This window comes from Oreochromis niloticus, linkage group LG17, assembly GCF_001858045.2.
Source record: "Oreochromis niloticus isolate F11D_XX linkage group LG17, O_niloticus_UMD_NMBU, whole genome shotgun sequence".
Classification (NCBI taxonomy): domain Eukaryota; kingdom Metazoa; phylum Chordata; class Actinopteri; order Cichliformes; family Cichlidae; genus Oreochromis; species Oreochromis niloticus.
The window spans coordinates 13,962,917-13,973,715 of NC_031981.2; the positions used below are offsets into that span (position 1 = coordinate 13,962,917).

At 41.9% G+C, this 10,799-nt stretch overlaps 1 protein-coding gene across 2 annotated transcripts; it reads left to right on the forward strand.

Moving 5' to 3' along the window:
* Window positions 1-4,129: 4,129 nt before the first annotated feature.
* On the forward strand, window positions 4,130-7,448 carry LOC109195219 (serine/threonine-protein kinase pim-2). 2 transcript variants are annotated; one of them, XM_019347017.2, is made up of 9 exons: window positions 4,130-4,765; window positions 5,168-5,404; window positions 5,540-5,665; window positions 5,787-5,881; window positions 6,020-6,067; window positions 6,152-6,370; window positions 6,462-6,642; window positions 6,729-6,899; window positions 6,989-7,448. In XM_019347017.2, exons 1-9 carry the CDS (start codon window positions 4,708-4,710, stop codon window positions 7,078-7,080), a joined length of 1,227 nt encoding a protein of 408 aa, XP_019202562.1. In that variant the 5' UTR covers window positions 4,130-4,707; the 3' UTR covers window positions 7,081-7,448. The 2 variants fall into 2 exon arrangements, with proteins under 2 accessions (XP_019202562.1, XP_025755714.1); XM_025899929.1 differs by lacking the exon at window positions 4,130-4,765 and adding an exon at window positions 4,826-5,036.
* Window positions 7,449-10,799: the final 3,351 nt, after the last annotated feature.

Genomic DNA, 10,799 nt, shown 5'->3' on the forward strand with positions numbered 1-10,799 from the left:
AGCTCGTTACTTTGGGTTTAACGTATTTGGGGGAAGTTAATATCACGTCACTGCAGCCCTTCAAACAAAACAGTGACGCATGAAAGACAGTCGCGTTTTAATCAGTAGAGGATGTCGCATAAAAAGAAATAAAAGAGCAAACCATGTACCATAGTTTTGATTTTTTTTTTTTTTTTTTTAGCACAACACCAGAACAACCCCAGGTGCCCATAATTTGCGGCCGCAGAAGTACGCGAAGTACCGGTACTTCAGAATCTAGCTAGCCTTACAAAAAAAGGAGTGAACATAAAAGGAAGTAACATGTTGTGTCAGGTAATTTCAAATGCAGCATTTCTATCACCGAACAAACCTCAGCAAACACTAACTATGTCACAGTGTGTTGCTAGCTAAAGCTCCACTTGCTGTATTTCACAGGGAGAGAAAAGAACGAGAGCTAACTTCACTCAGAGATGTAGAAAAAAGAGAAAGAAGCCAGGCTGTATTTAAAGGTAAGGACTGCTTAGTGATATTTGATAAAATGTAATTGTATTTTAACCGGGACATAAAGTGCTTGTCTTACTCCCTTCTAGCTCGAAATTACTCGCCAAGTGGTAAGGACCATTCATGGTCACACGGTGAGAACATTGGGGGATGTTGACTATGAAGTGATATGGTCAGACAGGGGAGGGGCCAGTCAGATTTATCACCTCAACCTTAAAGCATAGAGAGGCTGAAACCAATCTCTGGTGAGCCCGGTTAAAGAAAGAGATGAGCTGGTGCCTGAGATGCCAAATTCCAACATCCTCATTCCTGCCATTGTGATAAAGCCCAGGCCACAGGTCCAGAGAGCGGATGTTGCTGCATTGCAAGAGTATTTTGCAGATGTGTTCTTCCCCCTGCCAAGCCGAATGACTCTCACAGAGCACCATTTTGAAATGCAGCCTGGTGTGACGGTGCAATCACTGCCCTACAGGTTGCATGAACATAAGTGACAAAGTGTTCAGAAAGAATTGGTGAAATGCTGATAATGGGACAGATAGAAGACACACAGCACTCGGTGTAGCCCCATAGTTCTGGCCGTGAGCTCCGCCTGCCAACCTGAAGAAGTGTGCAGTTGGACGGAGGGAGGTACAGTATTGTGAGTGCCTCTTGGGATACAGACAGGTGTGTCCACAGGTGGAGAAGACGGCCACCATTGCACCCTGCACGCCTCCCCTAGACCAAAAAGCAGGTGAGGTGGTTCCTGGGTCTGGCTGGGTGCTATCACCGGTTCGTGCCTGGGTCCGCAGACCTGACCACCCCCTTGACTGATTTCACCCAGAACCATGTCCCAGATCTGGTCCAGTGGATGGAGGGGTGGCCAGGCAGCGTTTGTGCAGGTAAAAAAAATTCTCTGTGGGGAGCCGCTATTACACCGCTACTACAAACACCTATCTTTTTCCTCCCTTTCATCCTGCAGGCAGACGCCTCAAAGAGATGGCTGCCATTTTGTCCCAGCAGGTAAGGGCGGTAGGTTCGGCTGGATGCGGCTCTGGCCTCGACCTCAGTCGGGCGTTGGGGATGTGTGGCAGGGTTGTGGTCTCTGGCTCTGCTGCAGTGGAGGGGTGTTGCAGTGGGCTCAAGAGTTGTGCCAGGAAGGCTGATGGGGCAAGGTGGAGAAGACTGTGTTAATGAGGTCTCCTTCCTGGTGACGCGGGGGACCTGCTTCAAGTATCTCGGTGTCCACATCTTCTCAGACCTGACATGGTCTGCCCACATTCAGATACAGTCCAAAAAGGCTAGGCAGCACCTGTACCACCTACGACAACTGAGGAAGTTCAGGGTCTCGCCAGTGATCCTCAGGACTTTCTATGCAGGCGCTGTGGAGAGCATCCTCACACAGAACATCTCATCCTGGTTTGGGAACAGCTGTGTTAAGGACCAAAAAGCTCTTCAGAGAGTGATCCGTACAGCAAAACGCTGCTGCAGGACTGCTCTCCCCTCCCTACAGGACATTCACACCAGGAGATGCTGGCCCAGAGCAGCTCAGATATTGAAGGACCCATTCCACTCCAGCAATAAACTGTTTCAATTTCTGGAATCAGGCAGGTTGCGCAAGAACAGATAGGCTCACGAGGAGCTTCTACCCTCATGCCATCCGTGTATTTGTAAAGTTGTTGTTCAGAGATGAACAACTGTTTTCTACACATAACAGAACACTTTACTGGGAGCTTGTGACAAAAGATCATTTGTTGCCATTTCTTTTCTTGAATTGATGAAAAATGCTAAAGATTAAACAGTTCAAGAGCAAAAAAAAATTAGTATTTTTACACCAGCAAGGTGATTCCCAAAGGGCTATTAGCTGAAAACCTGCCATATCTTGGCAAAGGTCCAATGTGTCCCTTAAATTATCAGGAAAAGTGTGGGCTACAGGAAAAAGAAAATTTTGCAGTAAATCATGGTGATCGCTTGGATCACTGGAATTATCACCTTCATCTCTCTTGTCCTTCTTTCATTCCAGATGTCTTGAAAACAAGTTTTAACAAAGTCCTGGAGACGTGCCCAATGCTGGAGGACCTCCTGCTTTACCCCTGACTCAGATAAACTCATCTCTGACACACACACACACACACACACACACACACACACACACATGCTGAATTCACATCTTGCCATTAAATGTGATAGAGTAACCAACTTTCTTTCTTTCAGAAAAAATGAAAATTGGGAGATTCACAGTTCTGTTTGCATCAGTCTATCAGATGAATCCCCTCCAAGTCCAATATTTACATCAGTTACAGTGATAATGCTTGGTGTATACTTTCAGCCACAGCAGTAGAAAGTCAGGAATGAATCTCACTGAAATTGTAGCTGCATTTGCTATTTAATTTAATTGGAATAAATACAGTTAACAACTCCTTTATAAAAATCTGTTATATTTGATCTCAGATAGCCAGTACACACACTCTGTTTTTATCCCTTTATCTTTCACTAGTCTGTCGTTTGATATAACAAGAAAGTTAATATCATGGCTGCTCTGGCAGATGTGTGGAGTGAAGAGAGATAGGAGCCAAATGCAGAGGCTGACGAGGACTTAAACTAAAAATGTGCCTTTTATTGAGGCAGCACAAAACTACAAACAAAAATGCAGGAATATAAAGACTAAAGTAACAAAAACTAAACGGGGAGGGAACTAGAAACAAACATAAAGAAACTAAAGATCTGAGACGTGGAACACAACAAATGATAACCTGGAACAAGAGACATGTCATGGATGATACACAGACAACCCAGCAGCAAACAGAGGGAAGACAATGGGCTTAAATATACAGAGGGATAAATGAGGGAATAAGACACAGGAGGAGAGCACAGCTGGGAGAAATCACAAACAACGAGACCAGTGGGAGGAAAACTGAAAACACTAACATAGCACAAGAGACTATCAAAGTAAAACAGCAAACAAGAGACATTTACGAAGACACAGAGTTGAAACTGAGACATGACTGACTGGGGAGAAATGGGGAACATGGAAACAAGAGTGACTAGACATGACACGTGGGACACAGGGGCAAGGCAAAGTAACAGAAACCTAAATAGAATAGAATAGAATAGAATTCAACTTTATTGTCATTGCACATGTCACAGGTACAGGGCAACGAAATGCAGTTTGCATCCATCCAGAAGTGCTTTAGCCATGATATAGATATATTACAATATATATATTAGCAATAATATAGATATGTAAGTATATTACAGAAATGGGTCTATTATGGTATAATGTACACGGTATGAAGTATGTTATGAATATGCTATAACTATAAGTATGTACAGGCTATGAACAGGATATAAATATGAAAAAAACTATACAGAATATGAAATAAAAAACTATACAGAAATATGAGATATACAGTTATACAGAAATGTGAACTATGCAAGTTATAAACAGTTGTAGGATTAAAAATGATTGTAAGTACAGAATGATTATTTACACAGAACTATACAGTAGTGCAGTTAAGATAAGTGAGATATGTGGATAATTTCTACAGAGGCTATATAAAGTGCTAGTGGTTGTGAGTGGTGGTTCAGTCCATGTTATTATTGTGTGTTTGAGGGTACAGTTGACCATTGTGTGTGGGTGTGTGTATGTTCAGTCCATGAGTTTAACGTGGGTCAGATGTCAGGAGGCAGAGTTCAGGAGTCTAACAGCCTAAGAATATAACACAAGAAGAAAACAATAAAGAGAACTAAAAACATGCGTAAGAATAATCAATGAATATAAATTAACAAACACAAAACACTGGATCACAGACTCAGTACCATGACAGTTAAATGTACAATAATAAAGACTTTAAATCAGATGACAATGTAGCTGACACTGTGCTTATTAGTGTGTGGTCAACCAGAAATCTTCAGTGTCATCCATACATGAGATCTTTATACAAATGATGAAAAGACAATGAAAGAAACTGTTTAATTGATATGAAATGATTGAATTATATGAAATATTATGGCTTTGTCTGCCAGATTGTTTTTCTGTAAACTACTTTGAACTACTGGCAGTCAGTGATGTCACCTAAAGGCAAGATTCTATGTTGTGTTGCCGTAGTTTCCAGAGTTTACTTATAAAGCTCACTTACAGAACTCAGTTAGAAACGTCAAGCATTTGAAGGACGCTCATTTGAAGGAATATTAACTCAATATTAACTCATTACGGTGACATTTTCGATTTTAAAGTTCTCCAAAATTACAATGACAAAGGAAACAAGAAAAATTACCACTCCAGCAGATGAAGATTCAGGAGATCAAGGTAAGTAAAATTATAAAATCAAATCCTGGTAAAATCCAAATAACAGAATGTACAATCCTAAAAATGTCGACACTGTGTGAATCATTTTTAGAGCATTTGAATCATATGTTTGATTGAAAATAGCTTTATTACAAGATGTCTAATCAAAGAAAGGTTACCGGTCGTTTGGTAAAATAATGTAATAAGTTTATTCTTGGACTCAACAGTAAAAACAGACCAACAAGTGTCATCAAGATCTAAGACTTAGTAAACCTAGTATCAATTCGCACTGGTCAGTTTTTTATCTCAAGAACAAACTTGTGATAATTTAAGCAATAGCAATTTCAAATTCTTTGCCATCAAAATGCTTCCAGTCCTGATGTCGGGGACTCTTTTTCACCACTGTGTTGGTGTCGTTTATAGATTGTAAGAGCAGGACTGCTAAAAGAAAGGCCAGTCCTGAAAAGAAGACCCCAATAAAAAGGAGGAGGGTCGCTGAGCAGGCTGGTCCTTCCACCAGCTCAGATGTGGTCAAAGGAGTGAAGCGCAAGGTTGTGCAAGATGGAGAGGGCACAACAAACCAACCAAAGAAGGCTAAACTGCTTGACCATATGAGTGGTGACAAGGAACAAGCGTCTTCCTCACTGGACACTGGTAAAGGTAGGCTAATTAGTTGAGTGAGGGGTAGATTAAGTGTGGTTTCTAGGTTTAAGATATTGGTGTTTAGTGTTTGTGAGATATTTGTGTCCATCATCCAGTGAGCTGGTGTGCTTTTGGTGTTTTCCACATCTGCAGACTTGAACAACAAAAACGTGTGTGCGAAAAACAGCAAAAGAAAGGCCGCGGGAGACAACAGAGAGTCACCCAAGAAAAAGAAAAGGAATGTGGACCAGGACAAAAAATCAGTGGCTGACCAAAAACGTAAGTAGCAAGCAGCCTGGATTTTATATTCAGGGGAAGAGCAAAAGGAACATTTAGGCTACAGAGGAGAGTAATTTGTGTCACAGCTGTAGTAAAACAAGATTTATGTTTGTCTGTTTAGGTGAATTCGAAGCCAGATACGTGGAGGAGCACCAGCTCGGAGAAGGAGGCTGCGGAGCAGTTTTTGCTGGCTACCGGATAGAAGATCGTTTTCCAGTAAGTGTTCAGGCGATGGTAGTAAGACAGGCAGTAACGCAGATAATGTATAATATCGTAAGCTGAGAGGTGTGCTGTGTTTCCACCTTTCATTATGTCATACTGAGGAAATGCTCACCAATGCTCTGTGTCTTTTAGGTTGCCATCAAACACATTCCCAGAAATAAAGTCTACTGCAAAGTGGCGGTAAGTGTCCAACACTTGAATCAGTTTTACATTCCTGGATTGAATGCGGCGTTCCTCATCATTCACTTTGTTGTAATATTTCAGGATGAAAGCGGGAAGAAGCTCTCTGTGGAAGTGGCCATTATGCTGAAACTTGCAGGTGAAGCAGAAGGGTCAGTGGGAACATCAGCACCTGTGTCCTTGCTGGAGTGGTTCGACCTTGGCAAAGAACTGATCCTGGTGCTGGAGAGACCTGTCCCCGCTGTGGACCTGCAAAAATACAAAGCAGAAAATGGAAGAACTTTACCAGAGGACAAGGCCAAGGTAGGTTGACTGGAAGAACCTTAGACTGTACAGCATTCAATCAAGGCGCAAAAAAGCATTAAGTCATTATTGTCTTTTTCATCTTTTCCAGGTCATTCTGAAGCAACTAGTTGATGCTGCAAAGGAACTTGAGGATAAAAACATCTTTCATCGGGACATCAAGGGAGAAAACATTCTGATTGAGACCGGCTCAGATGTGCCTCGTGTTCGCATCATTGACTTTGGACTGAGCTGCTTTGTTAAGCAGCGATCTCTGTATCGCGTCTTCTATGGTAACATATTCTGCTCCTGCTTTTCACAGATGTAACAATTTGTGTCTTTTGTTTTAGCAGAAATTGCAATTGTGTCTATTTGTTAGGTACTCCTCTTCACACCCCTCCCGAGTGGTACAGGAGGAGCTGCTACAGGTGTGGACCCACCACGGTGTGGCAAATGGGAGTGGTGCTGTATGAAGCGGTTCATGCACGGGACTTTGATACCGAGAGGTTCCTCAGCAAGAAACTGACCATCAAAAAGCGTCTGTCCACAAGTAAGAAAACTTCACACTTCCAGATTCACGGATGCCTTGGATCACTAGAACTATCATCTTCATCTTTTTTATCTTTTCTTTCTGTCCAGAATGCCGGAATTTCTTGGAAGCATGCTTAACTAAAGTCCCGGAGAAGCGCCCAACACTGGAGGAGCTCCAGCATCACCCCTGGCTAAGATAACACACACAAACACACAAATCACACAATTCACATCTTATCATGCAAGTGTGATACATTGTAGTAACTTGCTTTCTTTTTTCTGTTGGACAGGAATAGATAGAATGGGACAATTAAAAATAAAATCAAAATTTTGCTTTCTTGGAGTTCCTGTAACCCCCCCAGCCATCCCAGGAAAGGGGATCTCTCTTTGAATGGGCTTTCCCGAGGTTTCTTCCCATCAATCTGGCCCCCTGGGGAGTTTTTCCTCGTCTTCATAGAGAGCTTGGGCTGGGTCAGGTGCTCCCTCAAAACTGTCTTTATCTGATGACATCAAATAAAGATGTTTTACTTAAAGTAAAATTTGATCAAAATAAAACTTGTTTAATTTATCTTTGCTGAGGATTCTCTTTCATTTCTATTTCAAAGATTGTGTTTGTTTTTTTTTTACCCATGGTGCATTTTGACAAATAAGAAAACTGAATCAGGTTAAAGTGTGCACGAAGACAGTCACACTGCAAATGCTCTGAAGACTTGCATCTGTTGCTCTAACCCCCAACCAGTTTGGACAGATTTCCTGGTTCTGCCAGAGGTTTTTTCCTTCCAGAAGGGAGTTTTTCCTTCCCACTGTTGCTGAGTGTTTGCTCATAGTGAGCTGTCTGATTGTAAAAGTAAAAAAGTTAATAACAGGCATTCATAGCAGAGTTATCACAGAGAGAACTAAATAGCTTAAATGTACAATTTCTACAGGACCGAATATAACTTCATTATGTATAAAAGGTCCTGTGGATAATTACTCCTATTTGTAACTTTACACAAGAGAAAGTTTGCTGTCACACTGTTTATAACAGGTTGGGTTTTGTCCTCTGAGTTGAGCCTTTGGTTGCAGTTTATTGAAGAATTTCCTCTGAAGTAGCTGTTGATGAAAATTTAAAGTCCTGCTTATACACAGAAATGTGCTTTAGTTCATGTTTCTGACATGTCTGCCTCAGTGGATCAATAGAAGATCTGGCACAGGAAACTAGATGATGAAAGAAGGGTAGGAGTGTATATACACTACCAGTCAACGGTTATGGTAGTCATGCTAGTTCAGTGTGATTCAATTTTGCATAAATCCTCAACAGTGTCCCCAGCAAAGCACTCGACACCATCCATTCACCCTTTCTGTGTCGCACAAATACACGGCAGGCGGACCCAAAGATCTCAAGTTTGGACTCATCAGACCAAAGCACAGATTTCCACTGGTCTAATGTTCATTCCTTGTGTTTCGTGGCCCAAACAAATCTCTTCTGTTTGTTGCTTTTCCTTAGTGGTGGTTTCTTTGCAGCTATTTGACCATAAATGCCCGAGTCGCAGAGTCTCCTCTGAACAGTTGATGTAGAGATGTGTCTGCTACTCGAACTCTGTGTGGCTAACTTTTTAAATCTCAATAAAAGTTAAAATGAGGGTTCCTGATGGTTAAGGACAAATGGAATTGCATGGCAGGAAAAAGATGCTGTAAACAGACCAAACTTCAGTCAGGAGAATTTCTTATGTCATCCCTTAACAACCAGATTGCAGTGTTGCAGAGAGATTGCGTTTTCTTCAAAAAAATCTTTGACTTGGCTCATTAGCGATAGATGAATTTCTCAGTATTACTTGATGCTTTTGGCCTTATAATATAAAGCACATTGAATCCAATCTAACAAATAGATATAGTTTAAAAGAAAATAAATACAAAAAATAATATTCTTGCACATGAGCTTCCTCATAGATCCCAAACCAGATGTGGAGATTATTTCTGAGACTGGTAGAAATTAATTTTTCATTTAACTTATTTTTTGCTGGGTTGTTACTTCTTCAGACCTCTGTTTGAATTGTGAGAACGTTAGGTTATGACTTAATATTTTAATTTTTTCTTTACATTTCTTTAAACTTATATGTTGCAAAAGTCTCGAGGGACCCATAATTTCTCTCTATTTTGCCAGACCTTTTCTTTTTAAGTACTCTGCCGGCTTTATGAAGGTGTTTCAAAGCTGTTCTTTTGACACTGACTGCTTTTTAAATCCTTTTCAGTTATGCCCTCGAATGTTGTTTCAAGCTAAATTATAGTGTATGGTTTGACGAGCTCAATGACCTCATGGACCGTTTAGGCACTGCTCAATTTTTCACAGCGCTGTATTTAACCAGGGGCTTCCCTTGTCAGCCAATTTGTCACACTTCTGTTCAGCTTCTTCGGAGCCCCCGCCACTTTTTTGTGCCTCATGCACCAGGTGTCCTTAAGCTGCATTTGCTGCCGCCTATCTGGATGATGTGATCATCCACAGTGACACCTGGGTGGAGCATCTACAGCAGGTGGCCGCGGTCCTGGAGACCCAGAGGCAAGTGGGGCTCACGGCCAACCTGAAGAAGTGTGCAGTTGGATGGAGGGAGGTACAGTATTTGGGGTACCACTTGGGAGACGGGCAGGTGCGTCCAAGGGCGGAGAAGACGGCCGCCATCGCATCCTACCCACTTCCCAAGACAAAAAAGGAGATGAGGTAATTCCTGGGGCTGCCTGGGTACTATCGCCAGTTCCTGTCTGGGTTCGCAGACCTGACCAGCTCTGCAGACGGACGCCTCAAAAAGAGGGCTGCTCTTTTGTCCCAGCAGGTAAGAGTGGTCGACCGCCCGATTGTGTACATCTGCTCAGACCGCAAGGGGGGGTAGGTTTGGCCGAATGCGACCCCAGCCTCAGTCGGGCGGTGGGGATGTGTGGCAGGGGTGTTGCAGTGGGCTCAAGGGGCTGTGCCAGGAAGGCTATGATGATGGCTATGAGATGATTGTGTTTACAAGGTCTCCTTCCTTTTAGTGACCCTGGACCTGAGACAAGAGAGTGTGGAGTGTGGAGTAATCTGGAAAGCTGGCTGCCAGGAAAAGACCACGGTTCTAGACCACAAAGGAACATTTCTGTGCTCTAAATAAAAGAAACCAGATAGTCACACGAACACTCTGTGGGTTCCTGATCTTTCACATCAGTTAAGCCACTTAACACTGACCTGTGAATCATTCGAGCATAAAAACAGCACCTAACACAAGAGATGAACAACTGTTTTTTATACTTAACAGAAAATTTTACTGGGAGCTTGTGACAAAACATCATTTGTTGCCATTTCTTTTCTTGAATTGATGAAAAATACTAAAGATTAAAAAGTTCAAGAGTAAAAAAAATAGTATTTTTACACCAGCAAGGTGATTCCCAAAGAGCTATTAGCTGAAAACCTGCCATAACTTGGCAAAGGTCCAATGTGTCCCTTAAATTATCAGGAAAAGTGTGGGCTACAGGAAAAAGAAAATTTTGCAGTAAATCATGGTGATCGCTTGCATCACTGGAATTATCATCTTCATCTCTCTTGTCCTTCGTTCATTCCAGATGTCTTGAAAACAAGTTTTAACAAAGTCCTGGAGACGTGCCCAATGCTGGAGGACCTCCTGCTTTACCCCTGACTCAGATAAACTCATCTCTGACACACACACACACACACACACACACATGCTGAATTCACATCTTGCCATTAAATGTGATACAGTAACCAACTTTTTCTTTCAGAAAAAAAGAAAATTGAGAGATTCACCGTTCTGTTTGCATCAGTCTATCAGATGAATCCCCTCCAAGTCCAATATTTACATCAGTTACAGTGATAATGCTTGGTGTATACTTTCAGCCACAGCAGTAGAAAGTCAGGAATGAATCTCACTGAAATTGTAGCTGCATTTGCTATTTA